Genomic DNA, 25,227 nt, shown 5'->3' with positions numbered 1-25,227 from the left:
GAACATAGTAAACATTTTTTTTTAAATGTTCCACTAAAAATGAAATCTATGCATACGTTTAAGGGACTTGCAAATGTATTTCAAAATTAATTTTCATTTCCTTTTAATTTCATACGTGTGTATTTCTGATTGGAGTGAAATGCATCCTTCATATCAATATCCCTGAACAATTATCGTCCAGTATATGAGTTGCCTTTCAATATGATTATGTCTGCACATCTAATTACTAGTAAATTGAAAGTATAAACGGGTCTATGGGCATATGATATTTGAGCGAAAATGAAAATGTACACAGATGAAGAACTTTCCGTTTTGAATTTTCCATTGAGTTTGGTATGTTTGTTATTTTGCTTTCGACTATAATTCATTGGCTATGCGAATTTTCTTTGTTCTAAATTTAACGTAAAACAATGAATTTTCCATTAAAATGATCAATTTTATCATAGTCTCCCATACATTTATACAGTCTGAAGTTTTATGACATTACTTTGCTTTTTTACAATTAAAAGATGCTTTAAACTTTTTTCGTAATTAACTACACATTTAATAACTATAACCTGTTCGAAATCCTAATTTACCCCACCCCCTTTTACCAACTAGTGGTGAGCAAGGGTAACAGATTATATCTGGCGAACAGAAAGGTACTGTTTTTTTTATTTACACTCAAATGTCCTAAATTTTCGGTCTTTAAATGTCCTTTACTTTGACGCTTATTATTTTTAATTTAATAGAACCATAACAGGATATTTTTTTATGTATCATGTTAAAACTACCATCTCGAATTCTTTGATAATAAAATTTTGAAACGCGTCAGAAAAGGCGAATAATTGTAACTATCGAGGAAACAAATTAGAATGCGTTTCTGCTCTATGGTTTTCATTTGTTAATAGTGAGAACCAGGATAAGCTAAGACGTTGATATGACGTCATGTGTATAATGAATAGGCTACTAACCTTATTTTATGTTTGAACCATCAGGCTGTGTTATGAATGTGACTCTCACTGTATAACTTACTAACTTACGTTCTTGCAAGTGGGTGCTTCCGTCCAAAATTTATTTTATTCACTGCATGGAATCCTGTTGATTCTATATAATCATCCCAAATATTAGCAAATGTCAGTCTTTCTGGCTTTTCAGATTTGTCTGACATTTTTGTATTTACTGATATTTTATGAACAAAATGTAAAACTTTTGAATCTTTCGTTTATCTGTATCTTCTTTTAATCCACTATCCCGTAATTCCGCAAGGGTAAAATACCTTTTGATAGACTTGTTGATAGTTAATGACATTTTAAAAGTTACAAGGGAATCAACCAATTCACTCTAATGGCTCTTCTATTCGTCAGTTAAACAACTATTGATGAGTTTTAATTATCATTCAGCTCAACTATCATAAAATCCATATTCATTTTAGAAAAAGCAAATACCTTGTTCTTCCGAAGCAAACAACATTTGAGTAAAGAGAGAAGTTGATGCAATGTACTTGCAACCAAAAAAAGGTAAACATATTACGCTTTGCTATGGATTTAACACAGTTAGCAAAGCAAATCAATAGTCAATCAGAATTGGACTGTTTTATATGACGTAAAAAAATTCAAATCACAATGTATTAATAGTTATCAAAGGTACCAGGATTATAATTTAGTACATATTCATGTCAACACCGAAATGTTGACTACTGGGCTGGTGATACCCTCGGGGACGAAACGTCCACCAGCAGTGGCATCGACAAGACACTGATAACGCCAAGGTAAAAAAGGGACAAATACAAAAAAGACAAACCAGATCACAAAACATATATATATATATATATATATATATATATATATATATATATATATATATAAGTACGTCTGAGTCAGTGACAACTCTACAACAGATGTATCCATCGGATCGCCATCAATGATGGTGATACATGGCTGTGTACATAATGTATATACAACTCGTCTAAACATCAACCCAACAATGTTAGATCTGTAAATTTGCTTTTGCAAATTTTTGGTTCTTCCCTCGCCGGGATTCGAACCCATGCTACTGTGATATCGTGACACCAAATCGCCTGTACTGCAGCCGTCTCGCTAGACCACACGACCACCTGGGCTCTCAAAAAAAGAGCTTTCGCTGGCCGTGTGTTACCTTTCCTCGTCAGTTTTAATCTAGCGGCGTACTACAGTACATGATATATAAGGCATGAAGATGTTATTGTTACAGATCAGCTAAATTATCCGATGGATACATCTGTTGTAGAGTTGTCACTGACTCAGACGTACTTATAAATATAATTATTTTCTGTGACTGTATATTACATTAATTTGTAGGATCCTTTACTATAGATAATTTAGCTGATCTGTAACAATAACATCTTCATGCCTTTTATATCATGTACTGTAGTACGCCGCTAGATTAAAACTGACGAGGAAAGGTAACACACGGCCAGCGAAAGCTCTTTTTTTGAGAGCCCAGGTGTTCGTGTGGTCTAGCGGGACGGCTGCAGTGCAGGCGATTTGGTGTCACGATATCACAGTAGCATGGGTTCGAATCCCGGCGAGGGAAGAACCAAAAATTTGCGAAAGCAAATTTACAGATCTAACATTGTTGGGTTGATGTTTAGACGAGTTGTATATATATATATATATATATATATATATAAATATATAATACGTTTTGGTTTTGATGTATTGTTATATATATATATATATATATATATATATATATATATATATATATATATATATATATATATATATATATATATATATATAATATATATATATGTATAATTTAATGTTAGAAGTCTAAAAATTTGCACAATGGGACTAGTATAAGATGTTATTAAATAATACGATTAAAACCGCCCTTATAATACCAAAACGACATGTGTCATACTGGTGACGTCGCCCTGGTCCAATATTTCCAATACGGACTGGCAATGAATCTTGAATTACATGTAAACATGTATTGTGCATGTAATTCAGGATTCATTGCCAGTCCGTATTGGAAATATTGATCCTATATTCACATCATTGCCAGTCCATATTGGAAATATTGGCCTTATATTTATTTGATGTATGTAATAGAGCATTTAGAACAAGTCTGTATTGAAAAAGTTGGATTATGTAATAAAAGTGTTATGAACTGGCTGTTTCTGTATTAGCACTGATGTAGATTCTCGGTCAACTGCATTGACCATCGACCCTACGGGTCTCGAGGTCAATACAGCAACCCTGAAACTATACCATTGTCAATGCAGAAACTGCCAGTTTATAACACTATAATATAATACAAAGATGTTTTTATTAAATCATGTTGACAAACATACGAAGATGTTGTTATTAAATCGTGTTGACAAATATTTCGGCTTAACAAAACTGCCTTCCTCGATACTTCCAGTTCGCTCAAAGATGGCATCATGTCCACAGATCTATATTTTAAACCTACTGATACTCATCAATATCTGTCCCCTAAAAGTTACCATCCTGCTCATCTGACTAAGAGCATCCCGTACAGTCAGGCACTACGAGTCAAGCGAGTATGTTCCATTACAGAAACAACAAAAACAAAAAAAAAAAAACCTAACTTGAAACCCGCTTGAAGAGAAGGAGCTACAAACACAGAAATATCATAAAAAAATTTAAGAAAGCGAAATCAATTCCTGGGAGAAAACTTTTAGAATATAAAAATAAAAATAAAAGGACTCCATGTTTTCTTACTTACCACCCATCTCTCAAAACAGCTTTGGTGTCTTTCCTGAGCATTGGAAGACAGTTGAAAATAATTTCAAACTATCCAAGATTTTCCCCGAGCCTCCCATGATAGCTTTTGGGCAACCCAATAGTCTGCAGTACGGGCTGAAGTTTCTGATAACAAAAGTACTTCTGGAGAATGTTGTTCGTGTGAGGAAAACCGCCTCAAATGCTGCCTACAGATGCAACATTTATCAACATTTCACAGTAAGGCAACCGAAAATAACAATAAGATATATTGCAATGTTACCTGCAAAAGTATGAAACGCGCGTCTGGCGTAAATATAAAATTTTGATCCTGGTATCTATGATGAGTTTATTTGCAACCTCTGGGTCGATGCTACTGCTTGTGGAGATTTATTTCACCGACTGTAGGCATTCCTATGGGAACGAACTGCGCGCCTCTCCTTGCTGACCTCTTTTTATTTTCATATGAATCGGAGTTCCTTCAGACACTTGTCAAAAACAAGAAGATCAAAGAAGCCAGGTTATTTAATTTCACTTTCAGATATATTGATGATGTTCTTTCCATTAACAATCCGAACTTTTCTGATTGGGTTTCATTAATATATCCACCAGAACTAGAAATTAAAGAGACACGGCTTCCTCCACCTCATTTTTAGACTTATACCTCGAATTTGACATACACAGTCATCTTAGTACCAGAATCTATGACAAACGAGACGATTTTGATTTTGAAATTATCAATTTCCCCCACCTTAGTAGCAATATACCAACTTCACCTGCATATGGAATATACATTTCCCAAATTATTCGGTATTCAAGAGCTTGCAGCTCCTACTCAGACTTTGTAAAACGTCACCAGTGTCTGAGCAGAAAGTTGATGAACCAGGGGTATGTCAAAGAACGTCTCGTCCTTTTTCTAAAAAAAAAAGTTCATCGGAAGGTACCCAGAACTTGTTCATAAATATTCCGTATCAACTTCACAAATAATACACCGTTGGTCTTGAAGTATAGATTTTGCGTACTGACGTTGTTTATCATCTTAATAACGTGTTATATTATTCTTTTATTTGTCTTTATTAATATTACTGTTAAGACTGTTAAGTCTGTTTTTTTAGATATCCTTTTTGACGTAACTCTGTGCTTATGTATCCCATCATACTTTGAACGACAAAATTATTTTATGATGTGACTCTGTACCTATGTATCTTTTCATACTTTGAATGACAAAATTATTTTATTTATTAATAGTACTTTTACTGTTAACCCGCTTTTTTGTGATATACATTTGACGTGACTCTGTACTTATGTATCCCTTCATACTTTGAACCACACTATTATTTTATTGATCATTACTTTATACTGTTTAGTCAGTTTTTGTTATATCTATTTTGCGTGACTGTATTTATGCATCCCGTCATTCTTTGAACGAAAAAATTATTTCATGTCTACCTGTGCGAATTTCAATCGCGCAATTTTACACCAGTACTCAAAACCCTCCTTCCTTGATTGGTGCATTTTACATAGACAAATAAAATCGTATAATATAATCAAAATGAGGATGTTAAGTTGATGTATACCTTTTTGTGCTTCTTCGTTACATTTGTTGTTTTTATAGTTATTAAGATGACAACACAATGTTGACTGCTGTATCCCTATTATTGACATTTTTAACTATTGTGTCTGTTTGTTTTGATCACGCATCGGTGACAATATAATGTAATTTGATGGGACTGTCATACAAGTGAGAGGTTTAGCTAGCTATAAAACCAGGTTCAACCCACCATTTGCTACATTTGAAAATGCCTGTACCAAGTCAGGAATATGACAGTTCTTGTCCATTCGTTTTTGATACGTTTTGTTATTTGATATTGCCATGTGATTATGGACTTTCCGAATTGATTTTCCTCTGAGTTCAGTATTTTTGTGATATTACTTTTCACCAGCCCAGTAGTCGGTACTTGTGTGTTGACTTGAGTTATCATTGATATGTTCATAATTATAAATTAATAAAATTTAATGATCTGATAATTAAATTGATTTATTGCATTAAAAATACATTTAGTTGTTTATTGTGTTTCAAATGTACGTCAGTCCATTATTTACGCTTTGCCTTTTAAATAATTACAACCATATATTTAAACATACGAAAGAATATGCTTTGAAGCGCCTCGTTGACTTTGGTCATATATAAACACGTGCTCCCGCTAAATTTTCATTCCACTAGTATTTTTCAACAAGATTGCACAACCCACCCTCCCTCCCTTTAACAAACAAAATTGCTGCTGTTTTTAGTTTACTTTTCAGATTACATGGTGAACAAATCCAAATGTTTTGAATGTTCCAATTAGATTGTCATGTATCATCAAAAGTGTCAGACGTTTCAATGTTCACAGGCAGATCCAATGAAACCTGAATATTCAAGGGATTTGCAGGAATAATAAAAAGAGTGTCTATCGTCATGGCATTCCGATCAATATGGAAAGTGCATTGGATGTCATCATCAACATGATTCAACTGGCAGTGATTTATTCAAATATCGTTCATTAAGCTGTTATGGATCTACCCAGCAGCTAGAAATTTTGATTTTGAAAGCTTGATGGTTTATACATTTCATTTCGTTTACACAAGTGGTTACGTTTTAATCTATTTAATAGCTTCTTCTAGTCTTTTTGTCTTATCATCCTTTGAAGAGTAAATATATAGAACATGAAATGAAATGGAATGATTCAAATAGTAATATTGGTAAGTATTTCAACAAAAGAAAAAGGGTATGAGAAAAGGCGATCAAATACATCGCATTCTAATTAAAATTATCTCGGTTTCACTACGCTCTGTTGAATTCTTTTTATCAGTGAGGTAAGATCTGACCATGTACTTGTTTAAGCAGACTGAGGGAAATTAATCATTATTTGGATTGCATAACGTAGAACTATGAATTCAAATCAAACATGGAAATCCCACAGATACACCTACAACATTCACGAAAGATTTTAAAAATCACAAATTCGTCCTTTTCTCGTTTGGTATGTTACCATTAGAGGACAATTGAGTTCTCTCTTCTTTTATTATACAGGTTATCAAACTGCACCAAATCCCCTATACAAAAGATATATAGCAGGGTCACCTTAATTTACGAATCAGCATATTTCTTTAGTTTTAACCACCGTTCTTTCTACATAAATCTATTGTAACATGGGCTGTTCAAACAGTGGTGTCAATTATATGTGGATACTCAAAACTTCAAAAATACACTATTCCAAGATATTCACTTACAATCAATACAATTTTTAAGTCATATCAAAACCATTGATTTCATTAGACCATTCTTAACGATTATAAAATTACTTATTCTGAAAATAAATTCGAGGCACCACTGTTTTCTGAAGATTCAAATCAAGATAAAAAAAAATATCGCAGGGAATCGCATTAACTCTTAAAATAGCCAGATTTGATAAGTTGGCAGGGTAAGCTTCTCCTGAAATGCGTGATTCGGTCCTATGATAATTCAAATTTAAGAGGTCTACCTGATTCTTGGTTGAGGCTGACGGATATTCCTAAAGAGCAATCCTACACACACTCCGAAAAATATTATTGCATATGTATTTGCAGCAACTCATACACAGCCCTCTTCTTTAATGGCGAATGCTGTTTTATAGACTTTTCAATGTTTTTGACAAAGTACGTCACTCAATTTTGATCAATAAACCATGGAAATGTGGAATCAAAGGCAGAAAAAAAACCCAGATGGATCCTTAGTTTTCCAAGGGAGAGACATCAGACATGTGGTAGAAGGAGTAATCTATGGATTCATAGATGTTTAATCAGGTGTACCACGGGGTTCAAGACTCTGTCTTCTCTTTAAGCACACCATTAAAAAGTAAAATCACAAAAATACTGAACTTAGAGGAAAATCAATTCGGAAAGTCCATAATCACATGGCAAAATCAAATAACAAAACGCATAAAAAACGAATGGACAAGAACTGTCATATTCCTGACTTGGTACATGCTGGCATTTTCAAATGTAGAAAATGGTGGATTAAACCTGGTTTTATAGCGCTAACCTTCTCACTTTGATGACAGTCTCATCAAATTCCGTTATATTTACATTTATGCATTAACTAAACAGACACAATAAATAAAATAGTCAAAATATGGGTACATCAGTCATCATCGTATAACAATTTTAAAAGGAACAATTTAACAGAACACAAAAACATCTATCTACAAACACATTCATTGATGTGTGTGTCTGACGTGAGAAAATTTTATACGTCACATAAATTTGTCGTCGTTCAATGTGCATACAAACAATTAACATGCAAGAAGGAGTTCAACCGATAACAAATATATTTGCAGACTACACTATCATCCACCTCGAGCTCTTTGTAACATTTGATGCACTGCAATAGGGCATAAAAAGGATAGCAGACTGTGTACATCGATGGCTCATTAAGATAAACCCAGATAAATGCAATGTGATGACAATTGGCAAAAAAGAAAAAATCCCATCATGAAAGACTACATCCTACATGTCCACGTTATTGAGATAGTATCAGCTGCAAAATATCTAAGGGTAACTATCAGCTGAGATCTATGTGCATGATATATAAAATCACGAATCATCTAGGCTTTTTCTAAGAAACCGAGCACAAAAAACAGCTCGTACTGGATGCTACCAGGTTCCCCTATGTAGGACTATTATAAGGAAAACGTAATTCTATCTAAAATTACTACTGAAATGGATTGCCTTATTATTTTGGAAAATCACCTCCCCGATTCATAAATGCGTCCAGCATCGGCTAACAGCATTCAAAACAATCACTGTTTAAAAGAATCTAAACTATCTCAAAACGGTATATATTCCATCTATTTTTTTTTGGGCATTCATGTGCAAAACAGTGGCAGAATAAACATACAGTTGATTGTGACGGCCTACTATGAAAAAGGAGAATATGCTAGATTCACTGACTGGTGATATGATCATGCAGTGGCGGATCCAGAACTAGGGGGAGCTGACTGACCTAAGGGAGGGGGCACTCAAGTCATGATTCAATTATTCCCTCTATAATCAACCAAATTTTGCCCCCCCCCCCCCCGGATCCGCCTATGTGATGAAATAACTAAATCTGATTTCATGACAAAAGAGATGTCAGTAACAGCGCACCTTAATTTTGTGTTATTATCTGTTACAAAATGTTAGAAATTATTATAAATTAAGGAATGTATCTCCCTTATGCAAAGCTCTGATTCCTTTCACGGATTTGGCTATACTTTTTGGACCTTTTGGATTATAGCTCTTCATCTTTATATAAGCTTTGGATTTCAAATATTTTGACCACGAGCATCACTGAAGAGACATGTATTGTCGAAATGCGCATCTGGTGCAGGAAAATTGGTACCGTTAATGTTATTGAATAGGACACTTTATTATGTATTGTTATGAATCACAGTTCTGGGCAAAATTCAGTAAAACTCTGTTTAAGTTCCATTTAATAGAAAAAAATAATTAGAATGATGATATCATGATGATATTTCGGCTTTGAAAAATCAAGAACTATGTTGAACCGACTTTAAATAAATCTATTAATATCACACACAACAATAAAAGTCCTTTTTTAGAAGAAAAAAAAAGATATTTCAGTTTCACACTGGAATAATTTTATAAAAATCTACCACAAAATATTTGTCGTTTCCTATTGTAGACATTGTAAATGTTCTTTGTTTGGACCTCTCCTTTTGGTCCTTCTTATGGTGGGTATGTTGTGTCTTGTGTACTTGTCTGTTCGTCATTTTATTTTGGCAATAGCGTTGTCAGTTTATTTTTGACTCTGTGAGTGTGGGTGTCCCTCTTGTATCTTTTGCACTTCTTTCCCAACTCGTTCGCTATACCCGTGTACGTAGGAACCATTTAGATTTCAACGAACGTAATCTATGTATATCCGGTATATAACTAGTAAGTCAATGAGTGTATAACCACCAATTACTTAAAACATTATTTTTTTCGGATGTAATGATTTGGTTTTTAAGTTTAACTGTACCTAGAGATACATAATTACAACAGTTCGCATCACTAAAACAACTTTGCATTGATCAACATGAATTCGAACCGATAATATTCCTGTTTTACCAGTGTCTTCTCGTATGTATCTCATTTCAAGCCAAGTTTGTTGACAAGTCGTTTTCAGCAACGGCATTTCGATGAGAGGAAGACAGAATTATGACTAAGACAAATTAAACAGTTATTTCTGACAAATATATTCCATTCTGCATCTACAAATTATGATGGCGTCAGCAAAAGTTATAAAGAGATGACTTCAACTTTACTTTTGAGAACCCTTGGTTCAAAGGCTACCTTTTAAGCAACAAGTCATCGGTGAATGTGTTGCGCCCCCAATTTCGCCAAAATTTCTACTCTTTGTTCGGATCGAATTGTCTTTAACAAATTCCCCTTTTTCATTCTAAATTTCATACTCAAATGTATTATCTGATTCAGCTTAGTAGCCAGTGCTTCGATAATGATAGGCATTAATGGTGCTCTTTTCTAAAATTCCCCGTCAATAAATTGATAAATATGAAGAAACTTAGGTTCCAAATCGCTCATAAAAAGTTGACAATTGATAGATATGGCAGAAAGTTTTATGTCCCAATTGATGTGATAGTGTGCCTCATATCATAAACAAAAAACAAAAACAAAACAAAATATTAAGTATGTTAGATACTGTCAGATATCCATCAGATTTGTCTATTACGTTTTTCAATAATGTATCGGCTACTATAATGATTATAAATATACAAATCTCGATTCCCTTTCTTTAAGTATTAAAATTTTGTACTCCAAATGAACGTTTTGTCTACTAAAAACTCATCAGTGACGTTGAATCAAAATAATTGAAAAAAACAAATATAGTACGAAGTTGAAAAGCATTGACGACTCAAAATCCCGAAAGGTTTTGCCAAATACAGTTAAGGTAATCTTCCTGGTGAAGAAAATCCTAAGTACTTAAAAAACCTTTTAATTTTTTAAATAGATAGTTAATGAAGTTTATAATTATAACCATGTCAATGAAAACTTTATACATAATGGGGATATGTAACAAGTCAATTATGAACAATAAAACTGTGTTACGAAATAATGATCATTCAATCATATGTTCGTGACAATTGATACTGTGATTAATTTCCTTTATGAATATTAAAATACACTGAAATAAATCTGAAATTTTATCAGTAATAGTGTATTCATTGAAATCCACTTACTTCCTGATGTGTTTACAGGTAAATCCGTTGTGAAGATATAACTACCCTATTTGATATCACAACATTAGTTAGTCCTGAGGTTTTTCAAAACCAATACTTCTATAAATTCTGCGTAAATGTAGATAGCTACTCAGAAGAAGTCCTCTTGAGTCACCTTCTTTATTGTACTTTAGAGTTTTAAAAAGATAGGCTTCCACAAAATTTATGTTTTCCTAATCTCAATTGATAAACCTGATTCTATCCGTAATATAAAGCTGTACTAAAAAATAATAATGGATAATTATTTACCACTTTTCAAAACCGACAGAAAAAAATGTTTCCATCAATGGATCCAAAAACATCAAATGAGCAAACATAAAGTTGGAATTATACTGCTAACATTGTCAGCTTTCTCTCTTTTTGTTGGATGCCTAATCCTGTTGCTCGAAATACAAGTGTACACACCTGAAACTGATGGTCAAGTCGAACAAATGATGAACAGTACAATAATTCTTCCTTGCAATGACAGCAAATTACAAATGTGTATGACAAAATCGGTTCCTGCTGTGACTTTGTTTCTGCAGTTGGTAAGTACTTCACATCTTTATGATTCGGAGTATTTCTATAATTTCACTCACTCTATAATGCATTTTTTTTTTTGGACATATTGATTTCAAAATATTGAAATAAATATAACGTTTGGGCAAACATATATATTATATTAAATTATCTGAAATAAGGCCTCTCCTCCTTCTACAGATTTGTATCTATATAGTATAATATTGATTGGAATCTATATAAAACAGTTTGGAATAAGAAATTTTTAAATTTGTTTATACAAATGTTTTAATTGTTTTTGCATCCTAACTTTTTTCTAACTTATTTAATCAAAATCCATATATTCATTCAAACAACCGACCCGCTTCTGATCCCTTTTCCATTATGCATTAGACTTATTCCTTGATTATTGTACATAGTCGAGATTAGCTTGACTGCTCTGGAAGGTCGTCTTCAAAACTTTTGGTCATGGGAAAATATGAAATGAACACATGTCGTTAGCACGAAAAGTATATCATTTGAGTTTTTTAAAAATAATTTTTATCATCATCTTGACTAATCTTTATGATACAAAAGAGGGACGAAAGATACCAAAGGGACAGTCAAACTCATTAATCCAAAACAAACCGACAACGCCATGGCCAAAAATGAAAAAGACAAAAAACAACAGCACACACGACACAACATAGAAAACTAAAGAATAAACAACCCTCTCCGCCTATAATTGTCAAATAAGCAAACTAAGTGTGAATAAAAGAAGTTGGTTTTCGTTGTATTCTTATTACAAAACTTTTTGATATTGAGACTAATTTGTATAATCAGGATATCTTTTTTTTATACCCATTTTAAATCCTTGAAATTTGACCCCAATCCCAAAATGACAAGTTGCATTTGATATTTTGTCGTCAAGATTTTGAATTATTAACCGGGAGTTGACGACAGCGTTTTTCAAAGGAAGTCCATGCTAGTAGTTTTCTAATCCTTCCAATTTTACCTAATGTCTATCATTGTTTATCATTTCGTCGTTTATCATAGCGTTGTCAGTGTGTATTTCACATATAAGATTCCATGTGGTATATTTCACTTCACTTTTCAAAGCATCTTGCGTGTGTTTGTTTTGTATATCTTTTACGTAGTGTTGTCATTAAAATGATATTTTTTAACATTGTCATATAAGCGGGAGGTTTGGCTAGTCAACAGGATAAGTGCAACCCACGATGTGTCTTTAAAAAAATGTCCTGTACCAAGTCAGGAATATGGCAGTTGTTTTAAAAAAGTTCGTTTTTATGTATGTAACAGCAGTATACTACTGTTGCCTTTATTTATGGCATTGAGTGTATCAGAAACTGTTGTCGTGAATCGGAAATTACAATATCGGGGGTTTTATTTGAAGAAGGAATATTTTGCTGATGTTTTCTTTTTTTTGTTCTCTTTTCAAACAATAATTTGTCTTTTTCATTTTCGTTTTCGTTTTTATCGCGGATTACACAAATTTAAGCATGCAGGTGATTTGAACAATGATTTCGTAATTTGAATAATGATTTCGTAATGCAGGTAATTTTTTTAAGGAAGTTTTTTTATTAGTTTCTAACGTATTTTCATTAGTTTATTTTTATCAACATGTGATCACGTGTAACATGTTTATTTCTAGATGTCATTTGAATTCCATAGGAACAATTCCACCATAGATAAATCAGATAGAAGTGGAACTTGTTACCTAAATCCTAGATCAATAAAAGGTATGGTTTAGTATTTTGAATTTCATGAAATTAAGAACAAGTAAGAAGCTTTCCTTATTTGTGTTTCCAAAACTTTCTGAAACTTAATTCATTGGTTGATGTCAAACACCATATTGTCCGTCAGTTTAGAATTCCTTGAAAAATGTTAATTTTATGAATCCTTTTTGTGTTTTAAGATAATATATATTTATTTCGCTATTTTTGCATACCAATTTGGTACTATGAAGCAACACAAAACTAAATATAGGTGGTTTTTTTATGTCAATCTATTAATATATAATGAAAGAATAATGGTGGTTATGAGTAACTTTGACAAAGAATATTTGTTTCTGCTTATAGAAATTATTTCTGAAAATGTTGTTATATGTCGATGCCACTGCTGGTGGACGTTTCGTCCCCGAGGTTATCACCAGCCCAGTAGTCAACACTTCGGTGTTGACATGAATATCAATAATGTGGTCATTTTTATAAATTTTCTGTTTACAAAACTTTGAATTTTTCGAAAACTAATGATTTTCTTATTCCAGGCATAGATAACCTAAGCCGTATTTGGCACAACTTTTTGGAACTTTGGATCCTCAATGCTCTTGAACTTTGTACTTGTTTGGCTTTATAAATATTTTGATATGAGCGTCACTGATGAGTGTTATGCAGACAAAACGCGCGTCTGGCGTACTAAATTATAATCCTTGTACCTTTGATAACTATCAAAAACATTACTATATAAGAAATATCTTTTCCTGTTGGAACAAATATTCGTTATCCTAAACAAATACTGTAATATTCTTAGATTGGAAATAATATTCCACAATAGTGCATCTGATTGGAACTTATGTAATAAAATATTTGATATTCCATGACAGCTGTATATATTACCAACATATTTGGTATCAGAAAAATCCAAATGACATAAAAAGGTTATATTCAGTAATTGTGCATACATTTTTCCCTTATCTTGTTTTATATACCGTATGTAATGTATATTTGATTTATTTTGAGGACCATCAGGAAAACTAGCACTGACTTATGAGACTATCCGCTTGAAACAATAAAAATGTTTTATGTTGACACCTTCTATTGTATGCTGACCATGTCTATTTGGTATTTGGGTTGTTGGGTTTCTGTATCATTGCCGTCAACATAAAAATCCTGATGTTTCGTGAGGTTCTTACGATTTTAAATACTTATAGAAACAAAGAAAGAAAAAAAAACCAATACTAATCAAAACACAGTGTTAAATAAAGGCAACAGTAGTATACCACTGTTCAAAACTCATAAATCTATGGACAAAAAAACAAAATCGGGATAACAAACTAAAACTGAGGGAAACGCATTAAATATTATTAGAGAACAACGACACAACATTAAAATGTAACACACACAGTTAACAATATAAATGTCTTTGATAGAAACCCGGATAAGATAAACTGAATTATTATCTGTTATTTTAGGTGATCATTTAAGATGGAAAAGCAATACCAGAGATATCATATGTAATCAAACTGATGGATTGCGTATTCCTTCTACAGGAATAATGTTAATATTTAATATATTACAAATGAAATCCAACCACAAAACGTCTGACGATTTTATAGTGCACACAATAAAAAGAGGATACACAACTCTATTTACCAAAGGGGTGAATTTTAAGCACAAACAGAAGGAAGTTTTCGAGAGTAGTTATTTTTTTATGGCCGTGAGACTTGAGAAAGACCAGACTATTGAGGCATCTTTGTCAGATGTGTCACTGTTATATCCAATGAAGAAAACAAACGTGTTTGGATTTTATGGCATAAGTTAAAAAAAAATCTGGAATATCAGCTGATAACCTGAAACGAACATTATCAGTGGTAAAATCCCCGTTCATAGCATAGCAGCACAATTGGTTTATGTAATTAGAGTTTTTAACTGATTTGTAAACCAGTTACTAGTATATGATGCATAGATATACTGACGAATTGATGCAATTGGGAACATGTAGTTCATCAAATTAGTACAAGGATATTGTCATTTTTATAACGTATACATCTTGGCGATTATTTTGTTAAAAACAACATACACGACATTGTTAGAAGTGATTGTGTATCTATTTATGTGTATAGATATTATATGTAACTTAGTTTGTTAAGAACTACGTTATAGGTAGTGCGAAAGTTTACAAAATATGACTACCATCTTAATTGAAAAAACTGCTAAGCTCAAGCTGGAACTACCTGACATAAAAATAGCTTTTTAAACTTATTTTCTATTTACCAAAAAAAGTTTGATAAATTCCCTTCTCAGGAGGGATAACTAGGGCTATCTCTAAACAATTGTATTGTTATTTTCCATTATCTAATGGAGTATATTGACCCACTTTTTTCTATTGACTTTTTCAAAAATTGTTGATAATTCAATTTCCTTATATATAACTTCAAAGTTGTATAATGTTGTATTTGTACTGTTCATATTTTTTTCTATATACAATCCTTATAAAATGAATAACCTCCGTCCTAGAACATTGTGATTCGTTTGTTTAAGGAAAATAAAGTGTTGATATACAGTTCATTTTGGATATACATAAAAAGCGAATATAGATATTTCTGTCTTTAGTCCCATACATACTACAATAATACCTCTTTGATTAAGCTCTTTAATTTAGGCAGCATGTTTTACTTCGTCTTATTGTTTTTGTGTTCTAATAAATCTTTGATAGATATTTTTTGTTTGTTTAAGAATTTGATCTATCTTGTTTTATACATATTTTTTTACAGTTTTGCACATTATTTCAATTCTCTTTTCAAAAAAGTATTACAAAAATACCAAACTCCAATGAAATTCAAAAAGGGGAAGTCTATGTAAACTTACAAAATCAAACGTTATCTATCAACGGAACAAAGTGAAAAACACTTTCCAAGGAAAATGGTCTAACTTGTATGACAGTTGTTTAAAGTTTCGTTACATTGATCAAATTGGGCGATCAACCCAAAAAGACATAACAGGTTATTTTCACAATAATTGAGATACAGCAGCCCAAATTGTGTAAACATTCATTACACATATACACATACAACAAACCTGGCTAATAAAATCAGAAAAAAAAAAACAATAAACTCATCATAGATACCAGGATTGAAATTTTGAATATGCGCCAGACGCTTGTTTCGTCTACAAAAGACTCATCAGTGACGCTCGAAAAAAAAAAAAAAAATAACAAATCAATCTAACAAAGACGTCAACAAAAAGTCTAGCCTGTAATTCAGTGGTTGTCGTTTGTTTATGTGTTACGTATTTGTTTTTCGTTCATTTTTTTTTTTACATAAATAAGGCCATTAGTTTTCTCGTTTGAATTGTTTTACATTGTCTTATCGGGGCCTTTTATAGCTCACTATGCGGTATGGGCTTTGCTCATTGTTGAAGGCCGTACGGTGACCTATAGTTGTTAATGTCTGTGTCATTTTGGTCTTTTGTGGATAGCTGTCTCATTGGCAATAATACCACATCTTCTTTTTTATATTTGTTGTTCATAAAAAATACCGTATACAGTACAACCTTTCTCGATACAGTGGGGGAAATAAATAAAAAAAACTAGGGTAAACAAACTAGAAAAAAAAAACACTGTAAAATTACTTTGTGTCACAACTCAGAGCCAGTCTGTTGCATGGTTTTACTACAGTTAAAAAGTAAAACACCTAATGAAGTATGCATAAATACCGAGTCACGTCAAAGGTCATACGATCATAAGAAACATAATAGCACGATGACTAAAGTAAATTAAAAAAGATACTCATCTCAAGCATCTTGTATTTATAACTCAAGACCATTTTGTATTATTTGTGAAGTGGACAATGAATATTTGTCTATTAGGTCTAGGTGCTTTTTTCCAATATTGCTCAAATAGAAAAGAAAACGAATGGAACACTTTGAATCGGAATCCTGATTTTATCATTTAATAAACAGACAATATTACAACATAAGTCAAGGCTATAGCAAGTTCAATTTGAGCATGTCTAATTTTCTAAAAATTTCGTTGGTCTCGTTTGAAGAAACAATGTTTGGTATTGTCAATACAACAGTTTTATGTGATAGAAGAGGACATATTCTGCCTTTGAAAAATGTCATAAGAAACAAATATTCTAAACATGAAAGAAAAGAACATGTGCGTTATAAAATAAGAGACAACAGAATAAAATTTCATTTATCAATAAAGACAATCTGAAAAAAAAATCCTACAAAAAATGAAGGAATCGCATGAACTACAGAAGGAGTTTGACATCGTCAAGTTTGTCATAGGTTCTAGTTTGAAATCGTCCATCAGCGTCAACGAATAAAAGATCAAGATATAAAGCAGACTTGCTAGATCACGTTTACTGGCATATTCATAATGCAATTACTAACTTACATGTGGGTTTTTAACTATCAGAACATCATCAATATATCTGAAAGCGAAATGGATCTTTGTGAAATACTTTGTCATTTTGTCTTTGAATAAGTATTATCTAGTTTATGCTTAGTATGAGAGAGAGAGAAAAAACACTACAAGTTGGCCAGTAGAGGCGCACCAGTAATGCCCATTGGAATACCAACTGTCTGTTAGAATACCAATCAACCACAGTCAAAAATAAGCTATCCACCAAAAAGACCAGCATTTTCATGATATCCTCTTGACTGATGTTTTTTTTTTAGTTAGCTATAAAACCAGGTTTAATCCTCCATTTTCTACATAAGAAAATGCATGTACCAAGTCAGGAATATGTCAGTTGTTATCAGTTTTGATTTTGCCAATTACTGAGGGACTCTGGAGCATTTTCGAGTACATCTTTAGAATTGTTCATAATCCACGACGCCACTGGTTGAATATACCTCATCACAATATTTCTGAAGGCAATGTTTTACTAACATGAGAACTAAGCCAAATCTGCTATACAAGAAAGAAGAAAATATTTGTTACACAGGACATTAATTTCATGCCATTTAGATACATTGCTATTACTTTTAATACTTTTGAAGCAGAGTATCTATAGTCTCAGTTACAAACTCGTTTTCAGTCCACGATCAGAAGTAAAACATGAGAAATCACAGACATTATCATTATGTCTGGAAGGAATGACAAATTCAATACTAGATATTTTTCTTATTTGTCTTTTATGTCCGTTTTTTATATATTCTATTTAAAATCAATACAAGAATAATTCGGCTACACGTGGTTTACAATACGCATCCATAATAAGCATGCTTAAAACAAGTTATCGATAAAAGTCATAGTTTAATTCGTTATTTTTGAGACTGCAATCTGTGTTTTTTTAAAGCCACCAAAGATACCAGGGCAGTGCTTATGATTTCGCAGATGAGTTCATATTTGACTCGTCAGTGGCGTTCGAATCATTCAAGACAGTTGGAAAAACAAATCAATTGTGAAGGTGAGAGAAATGAAACCAAAAATTCCCAAAAAATGTGCTTAATCAGACTAAATAAGTGGAAACATGAGTTTGTCGATGTTCCAATCAGACAATCACGTAAAATTCATTTGATAAATACTATCTTAAGTAAAAAAAAATTGAAAAAATCATCTGGACAAGGGGTTTTGCTCATTGTCAAAGGCCATACGGTGAGTAAAGATAAAGACACGTTGTATCGGGCATCCAATATGTGCTGGCGATCGATTAACTTATGTAAGTGTAGATTGTAGTCATTCCGTGTGTGATCATGCAGGAGCACGCGCATATATCCGTATTAACTGATATCAATATACTTCTACTAAGAAACGGAAAGTTGATAATAGGGGACCTGAAATCGTCCAAAGATCTTAGTTGTAAGTAGCTCAGCTGTGTCAATTTCGAGAAAAAGATCAAGATACGAATCAGACCATCTAGTTTCAGTGGTATCCTAAATAACATAATTAAGAGATGCTTATACTCGCTAAACCTACATACATTTTATTTTCATCGGTCATTTAATATTTGACATCCCATTCCTGTGGTAACAATGGTATTTCATATAAACGGAAGAAACGACATGCAAGATAATCGCTTACACCTAGTCGTCTGTCTAATCGTACAAAGCATTGTTAACTTTAACGTAAAGAAAAAAAAACTAATCAAACAAAATCAAACAAAATCGTTAAATCAAAAGTTAAAAGCTTCTGGTCGTGAATACTTTAATGTAGCACTGTAGGATAGTAATCTTGTATTGACTTTTTTCTATCGCATCTTTTGAAGCATTGAAAGCAGTTCGTCAGATACTCCCTGGCCATTTCAAAACAAAAAAGAAACACGTAGTCCAAGAGCTGGAACGAAGAATCTTGTGAAGATCTTTGAAGCATGCATGCATCAGTGATTACAAATTCTACAGGATATATTTATATTTCACGACTTTAATTGTAAATACAAGTTGCTTTCTTTAAAAAAAGAAATGCAATCGTAACCCCAAATGCTTGTTTGGCATTATATATATATTAGATAATTGTTTAATAAAGATGTATTGTCTTATATTACTTTTGTTGTGCATAAGAATTAGAAACTGACATTGCCTGTTTAGTGGTTTAAATAATGTAATACCGGCTTCACACATCAACGTAAGTCGGCCGAGGTAAAAAAAATCATGCACGCTACCAAAACGCTAGTAATTTTGATGCATTCAACCTGTCAATCATATCTGTATCGTGTGCACAACGAGCTTAAAGCGTGTATTGGGTGTGCGTAAAGCGTACCTTAGCGTTTCTCTTGGTCTTCCTACATTCCCAACTGCAGGTCTGTCTATATGTGAATGTTTGTCAATAAGTCTGTCACATTCGCCCGTCTGTTTACATGTTTACCAGTCCGTCTATGTCCACTGGTTCGTCTACATGTTCACTAGCTTTGAAATAGCTTTCGGTAAGTGCGATTATTTCAGTGATTTGTGTCTATTGTTTTTATGTAAGTAATTATTGTGCACCGTACCCATAATTTTAGGGACGCGAATTGCAACTGATATTTTACAGTTTTTTCTTGCGATGTGTTGTCCTTACGGTTTGGTTCATTTAGGAGGGTTGGGTTTATGGCCACCACATTGTTTATGTGCCAATGTCCATTCTTAAGCCAGAAACATGTAGTACAGTGGTTGTTGTTCATAATTCATGTCGGTCAAGTTGTTTTCGTAAATTATTTTGTTATCAATAAGGCTGTTTAGTTTTGTTTGATTTTTGTTTTTAAATCTTAATGGTCGGGGCATTTAATAGCCGACTAAATAGTAGTTTTTTTTTTCATTTTTGGAGGCCGCTCGGTGGCCTTTAAAGACTTACTACCACGTCATTGTAACTCTGGTTGGTATTTGTATCATTAGTGCTGGACCATGGTCAATCCTATATGCACCTTTGAGGCAGGCGGGATATTTTTGTAGATCTTGTACAGCTCAAACTAATGTGAGTAGTTCCTGTACTTCTATGTCTAGTCCCATGTTGCATGGTTAGAGAGGGTGTAATATCTTCTGTAGGTTTGATGAAGTTTCACCCGTATCGGACTTCTTTTCCTAAATGAAAGCTTTAAGGCGACGAGTATTTTTGTATGCAATGTGCCCTTAACGTGTCTAAAACTTATCTGTAGCGTTTTCAACGCTCGTGTAGCGTGTATATTATGTGCGTGCAGTTTACAGGTACATGTATATACGTTTGACAAACGCTTGAGCTGAATGATTTTTTTTATGTTCCATTAAAATTTTCCTGAAGTAAAAGCGTTCACCAAGCGTATACCTTTGCTGCATTTCGACGTACTTCAAACTTATGGAACGCGTGTTTAAACGCTTGCGTAAAGTTCCTCTGGTGAGCAACTAAGTTACGCATACGATGATACGGACTTTGTTAATTTTCTTTTTTGACTGATTGTTTTACATTGTCATTTCGGGGCCTTTTATAGCCGACTATGCGGTACGTGCTTTGCCTGTTGTTGAAGGCCGTACGGTGACCCATAGTTTGTATTTCTGCGTTATTTTGGTTTCTTGCAGATAGTTGTCTCATTGACACCAAACCCGATATCTTCTTTTTTTATATTCGATATCTTATCGCCGATCTGGTTAAGTCTGCTAAAATGCATGCATGATTCATTTTTAGGTTATCAGTCGTAATTAAAGTGGCACATTTAATTCGTTGTTTCGTTGCTTGAAGTATCATTTCTTACATCTGCATGGTCAAATGTGTATTTTTTTAAAATAAATTTTAGATTTAGATTTCAGTCACGGTTATTTTTTCCCCCTTCATATTGAATATCTATACTTATCAGTCGCATTTTAAAAATACAAATACAAATATTTTATTGGCACAGACACAATTACAATAATTGGCAATGGCCCATACAACTGGTATACAAATAGTAATAATGCATAGAATATCAATAGGCATATTTAGAACAATATCATCGAACGATATCAATATCATCAACAGTAAATGATTAAAAAAAATATATCAATTACATAGTTGGTCAAACATATTAAGTATTGAAAATAATGACAATATTAATATGTAATATTATGAACAATGATTATTAGCAATTTTATAGAGTTTGTTCTGCTTTACGCAGGTTCAAACTGTCTGAGATGAAAGAGGAAGTTAATTTTAGGATTGTGTATGAATTATTATTTAATAAAAAGATTATATTATTTTCATGTTTTTGAAATTTTGTAGGATCAACGATTATATTTGAAACTTTATGGTAAAATATGTCCCTCTTAGTTGAGTATTTTTCACAATGTAAAAGAAAATGTTTTTCATTTTCAATTTGACCAGAATTACATACAGAGCAGTATCTCTCATTTCTGGGAATATTTAGATGTCTCCCTCTTTCAATCATCAGTGCATGAGCGCTTATACGAATCTTACATATTGCAGCACTGTCACTTCTGTTTTTTAATATATCAACAAAGGGTGGTCTTCTGCCCATTATGTAGACACTTTTGAAAAAGTCTAACTTTTTGGATTCAAATATATTTGCATTTTGAACTTGCAAACATTGGTCATTAATTCTTTGTTTAATAGAATTTAAATTACCTTTAACATAATTAAAGTTATTGATGATATAAGACATTCCAAGTTCATTCAAAAGACTCTTGACCTTTATGACCCAAGGGTTTGAATCTACAGATTTAGTGAATATATCATATGCCAAAGAATTTTCCGAAGAAACTATATGGTTCAGGTAGTTGAATATTGAATATAATATTTTATTTTTCAAGGGAATTCTATTAAGTTCAGCTCGACATCCATCATTAGATGCCTTACAGTGAACCCCTAATATGTCTTTGATAAATTTAACATAAAGTTTTTCAAATGGATCAGAGTCTTTAAAATGTGAATCCACCCCCAAATTTCACTACAATATGTAAGAATGGGAGTAACTAAACAATCAAACAATTTTTCAAGAAGTCTACATGGGTTGTTGAGACCTATAGTTTTCTTTATTTTATAGTATGCCTTCCTGGCTTTTTCCATTAGAGTATTCACAGCAAGGCAAAAATTGCCATTATACTTTAAAACAATACCCAAGTAACAATAATTTGTTACCGTTTCAAGATATGCATTATCATAAGTAAAATGGTTTAACAATGTCTTGCCATTAGAATTAAATATCATAATTTTTGATTTATCAGTATTAACTTGTAGTTTCCATGTTGAACAATATTCATGTAAAATATCAAGAGATTTTTGTAGTCCCTCTTTGCTTTCAGATAGTAAAACAATATCATCTGCATATAAAAGAATGTTCAAAGAGGTATCCCCAATAGCAACTGGATCCGTATGTTTGTTATCAAGATTACCTACTAAATCATTTATAAAATAGTTAAAAAGAAGGGGACTCAATACGTCACCTTGTTTAACACCCCTTTCTGATAGGAATGGAGGACTCAACCCATTAGAGAATTTTATTCTACTTACTGTATCAGTATACATTGAATAAATAACATTAAACATTTTTTGGGGGATATTATGTTTTATGAGTTTAGAAAATAAACCTAGTCGCCATACAGTATCAAATGCCTTTTTTAAGTCTATGAAGGCAGCAAAAACTTTTTTCTTTTTTTGTCTATACTGATCAGTTATGGTCTTAAGAGTGAATATGTGGTCAGCTGTACGACTTTTCTCTTTAAAATCTCTTTCTCAATCAACCACAGTCAAAAATAAGCTATCCACCAAAAAGACCAGCATTTTCATGATATCCTCTTGACTGATGTTTTTTTTTTAGTTAGCTATAAAACCAGGTTTAATCCTCCATTTTCTACATAAGAAAATGCATGTACCAAGTCAGGAATATGTCAGTTGTTATCAGTTTTGATTTTGCCAATTACTGAGGGACTCTGGAGCATTTTCGAGTACATCTTTAGAATTGTTCATAATCCACGACGCCACTGGTTGAATATACCTCATCACAATATTTCTGAAGGCAATGTTTTACTAACATGAGAACTAAGCCAAATCTGCTATACAAGAAAGAAGAAAATATTTGTTACACAGGACATTAATTTCATGCCATTTAGATACATTGCTATTACTTTTAATACTTTTGAAGCAGAGTATCTATAGTCTCAGTTACAAACTCGTTTTCAGTCCACGATCAGAAGTAAAACATGAGAAATCACAGACATTATCATTATGTCTGGAAGGAATGACAAATTCAATACTAGATATTTTTCTTATTTGTCTTTTATGTCCGTTTTTTATATATTCTATTTAAAATCAATACAAGAATAATTCGGCTACACGTGGTTTACAATACGCATCCATAATAAGCATGCTTAAAACAAGTTATCGATAAAAGTCATAGTTTAATTCGTTATTTTTGAGACTGCAATCTGTGTTTTTTTAAAGCCACCAAAGATACCAGGGCAGTGCTTATGATTTCGCAGATGAGTTCATATTTGACTCGTCAGTGGCGTTCGAATCATTCAAGACAGTTGGAAAAACAAATCAATTGTGAAGGTGAGAGAAATGAAACCAAAAATTCCCAAAAAATGTGCTTAATCAGACTAAATAAGTGGAAACATGAGTTTGTCGATGTTCCAATCAGACAATCACGTAAAATTCATTTGATAAATACTATCTTAAGTAAAAAAAAATTGAAAAAATCATCTGGACAAGGGGTTTTGCTCATTGTCAAAGGCCATACGGTGAGTAAAGATAAAGACACGTTGTATCGGGCATCCAATATGTGCTGGCGATCGATTAACTTATGTAAGTGTAGATTGTAGTCATTCCGTGTGTGATCATGCAGGAGCACGCGCATATATCCGTATTAACTGATATCAATATACTTCTACTAAGAAACGGAAAGTTGATAATAGGGGACCTGAAATCGTCCAAAGATCTTAGTTGTAAGTAGCTCAGCTGTGTCAATTTCGAGAAAAAGATCAAGATACGAATCAGACCATCTAGTTTCAGTGGTATCCTAAATAACATAATTAAGAGATGCTTATACTCGCTAAACCTACATACATTTTATTTTCATCGGTCATTTAATATTTGACATCCCATTCCTGTGGTAACAATGGTATTTCATATAAACGGAAGAAACGACATGCAAGATAATCGCTTACACCTAGTCGTCTGTCTAATCGTACAAAGCATTGTTAACTTTAACGTAAAGAAAAAAAAACTAATCAAACAAAATCAAACAAAATCGTTAAATCAAAAGTTAAAAGCTTCTGGTCGTGAATACTTTAATGTAGCACTGTAGGATAGTAATCTTGTATTGACTTTTTTCTATCGCATCTTTTGAAGCATTGAAAGCAGTTCGTCAGATACTCCCTGGCCATTTCAAAACAAAAAAGAAACACGTAGTCCAAGAGCTGGAACGAAGAATCTTGTGAAGATCTTTGAAGCATGCATGCATCAGTGATTACAAATTCTACAGGATATATTTATATTTCACGACTTTAATTGTAAATACAAGTTGCTTTCTTTAAAAAAAGAAATGCAATCGTAACCCCAAATGCTTGTTTGGCATTATATATATATTAGATAATTGTTTAATAAAGATGTAT

The 25,227-nt window shown here is 32.6% G+C and overlaps 1 protein-coding gene and 1 long non-coding RNA gene across 2 annotated transcripts in view; one reads left to right on the top strand and one right to left on the bottom strand.

The window, feature by feature from the left end:
• LOC143067630 (acid-sensing ion channel 1-like) overlaps positions 1–1,282 on the bottom strand; it is a 29,572-nt gene extending 28,290 nt beyond the window's left edge. The window contains exon 1 of the mRNA XM_076241018.1: positions 1,023–1,282. Coding sequence (XP_076097133.1) covers positions 1,023–1,150 — 128 coding nt within the window. The 5' untranslated portion in view covers positions 1,151–1,282. The remainder of the gene's footprint in view (positions 1–1,022) is intronic.
• Positions 1,283–11,109: 9,827 nt separating this feature from the next.
• LOC143066375 (uncharacterized) lies at positions 11,110–15,787 on the top strand. The gene is made up of 3 exons (XR_012975583.1): positions 11,110–11,535; positions 13,158–13,245; positions 14,697–15,787. It is a non-coding gene; the product is annotated as an uncharacterized LOC143066375 (long non-coding RNA).
• Positions 15,788–25,227: the final 9,440 nt, after the last annotated feature.

This window comes from Mytilus galloprovincialis, chromosome 3 (assembly GCF_965363235.1).
Source record: "Mytilus galloprovincialis chromosome 3, xbMytGall1.hap1.1, whole genome shotgun sequence".
Taxonomy (NCBI): Eukaryota; Metazoa; Mollusca; class Bivalvia; order Mytilida; family Mytilidae; genus Mytilus; species Mytilus galloprovincialis.
The sequence above is the reverse complement of the archived record's forward strand: the minus strand, read 5'-3'. Positions and strand labels throughout refer to the sequence as shown.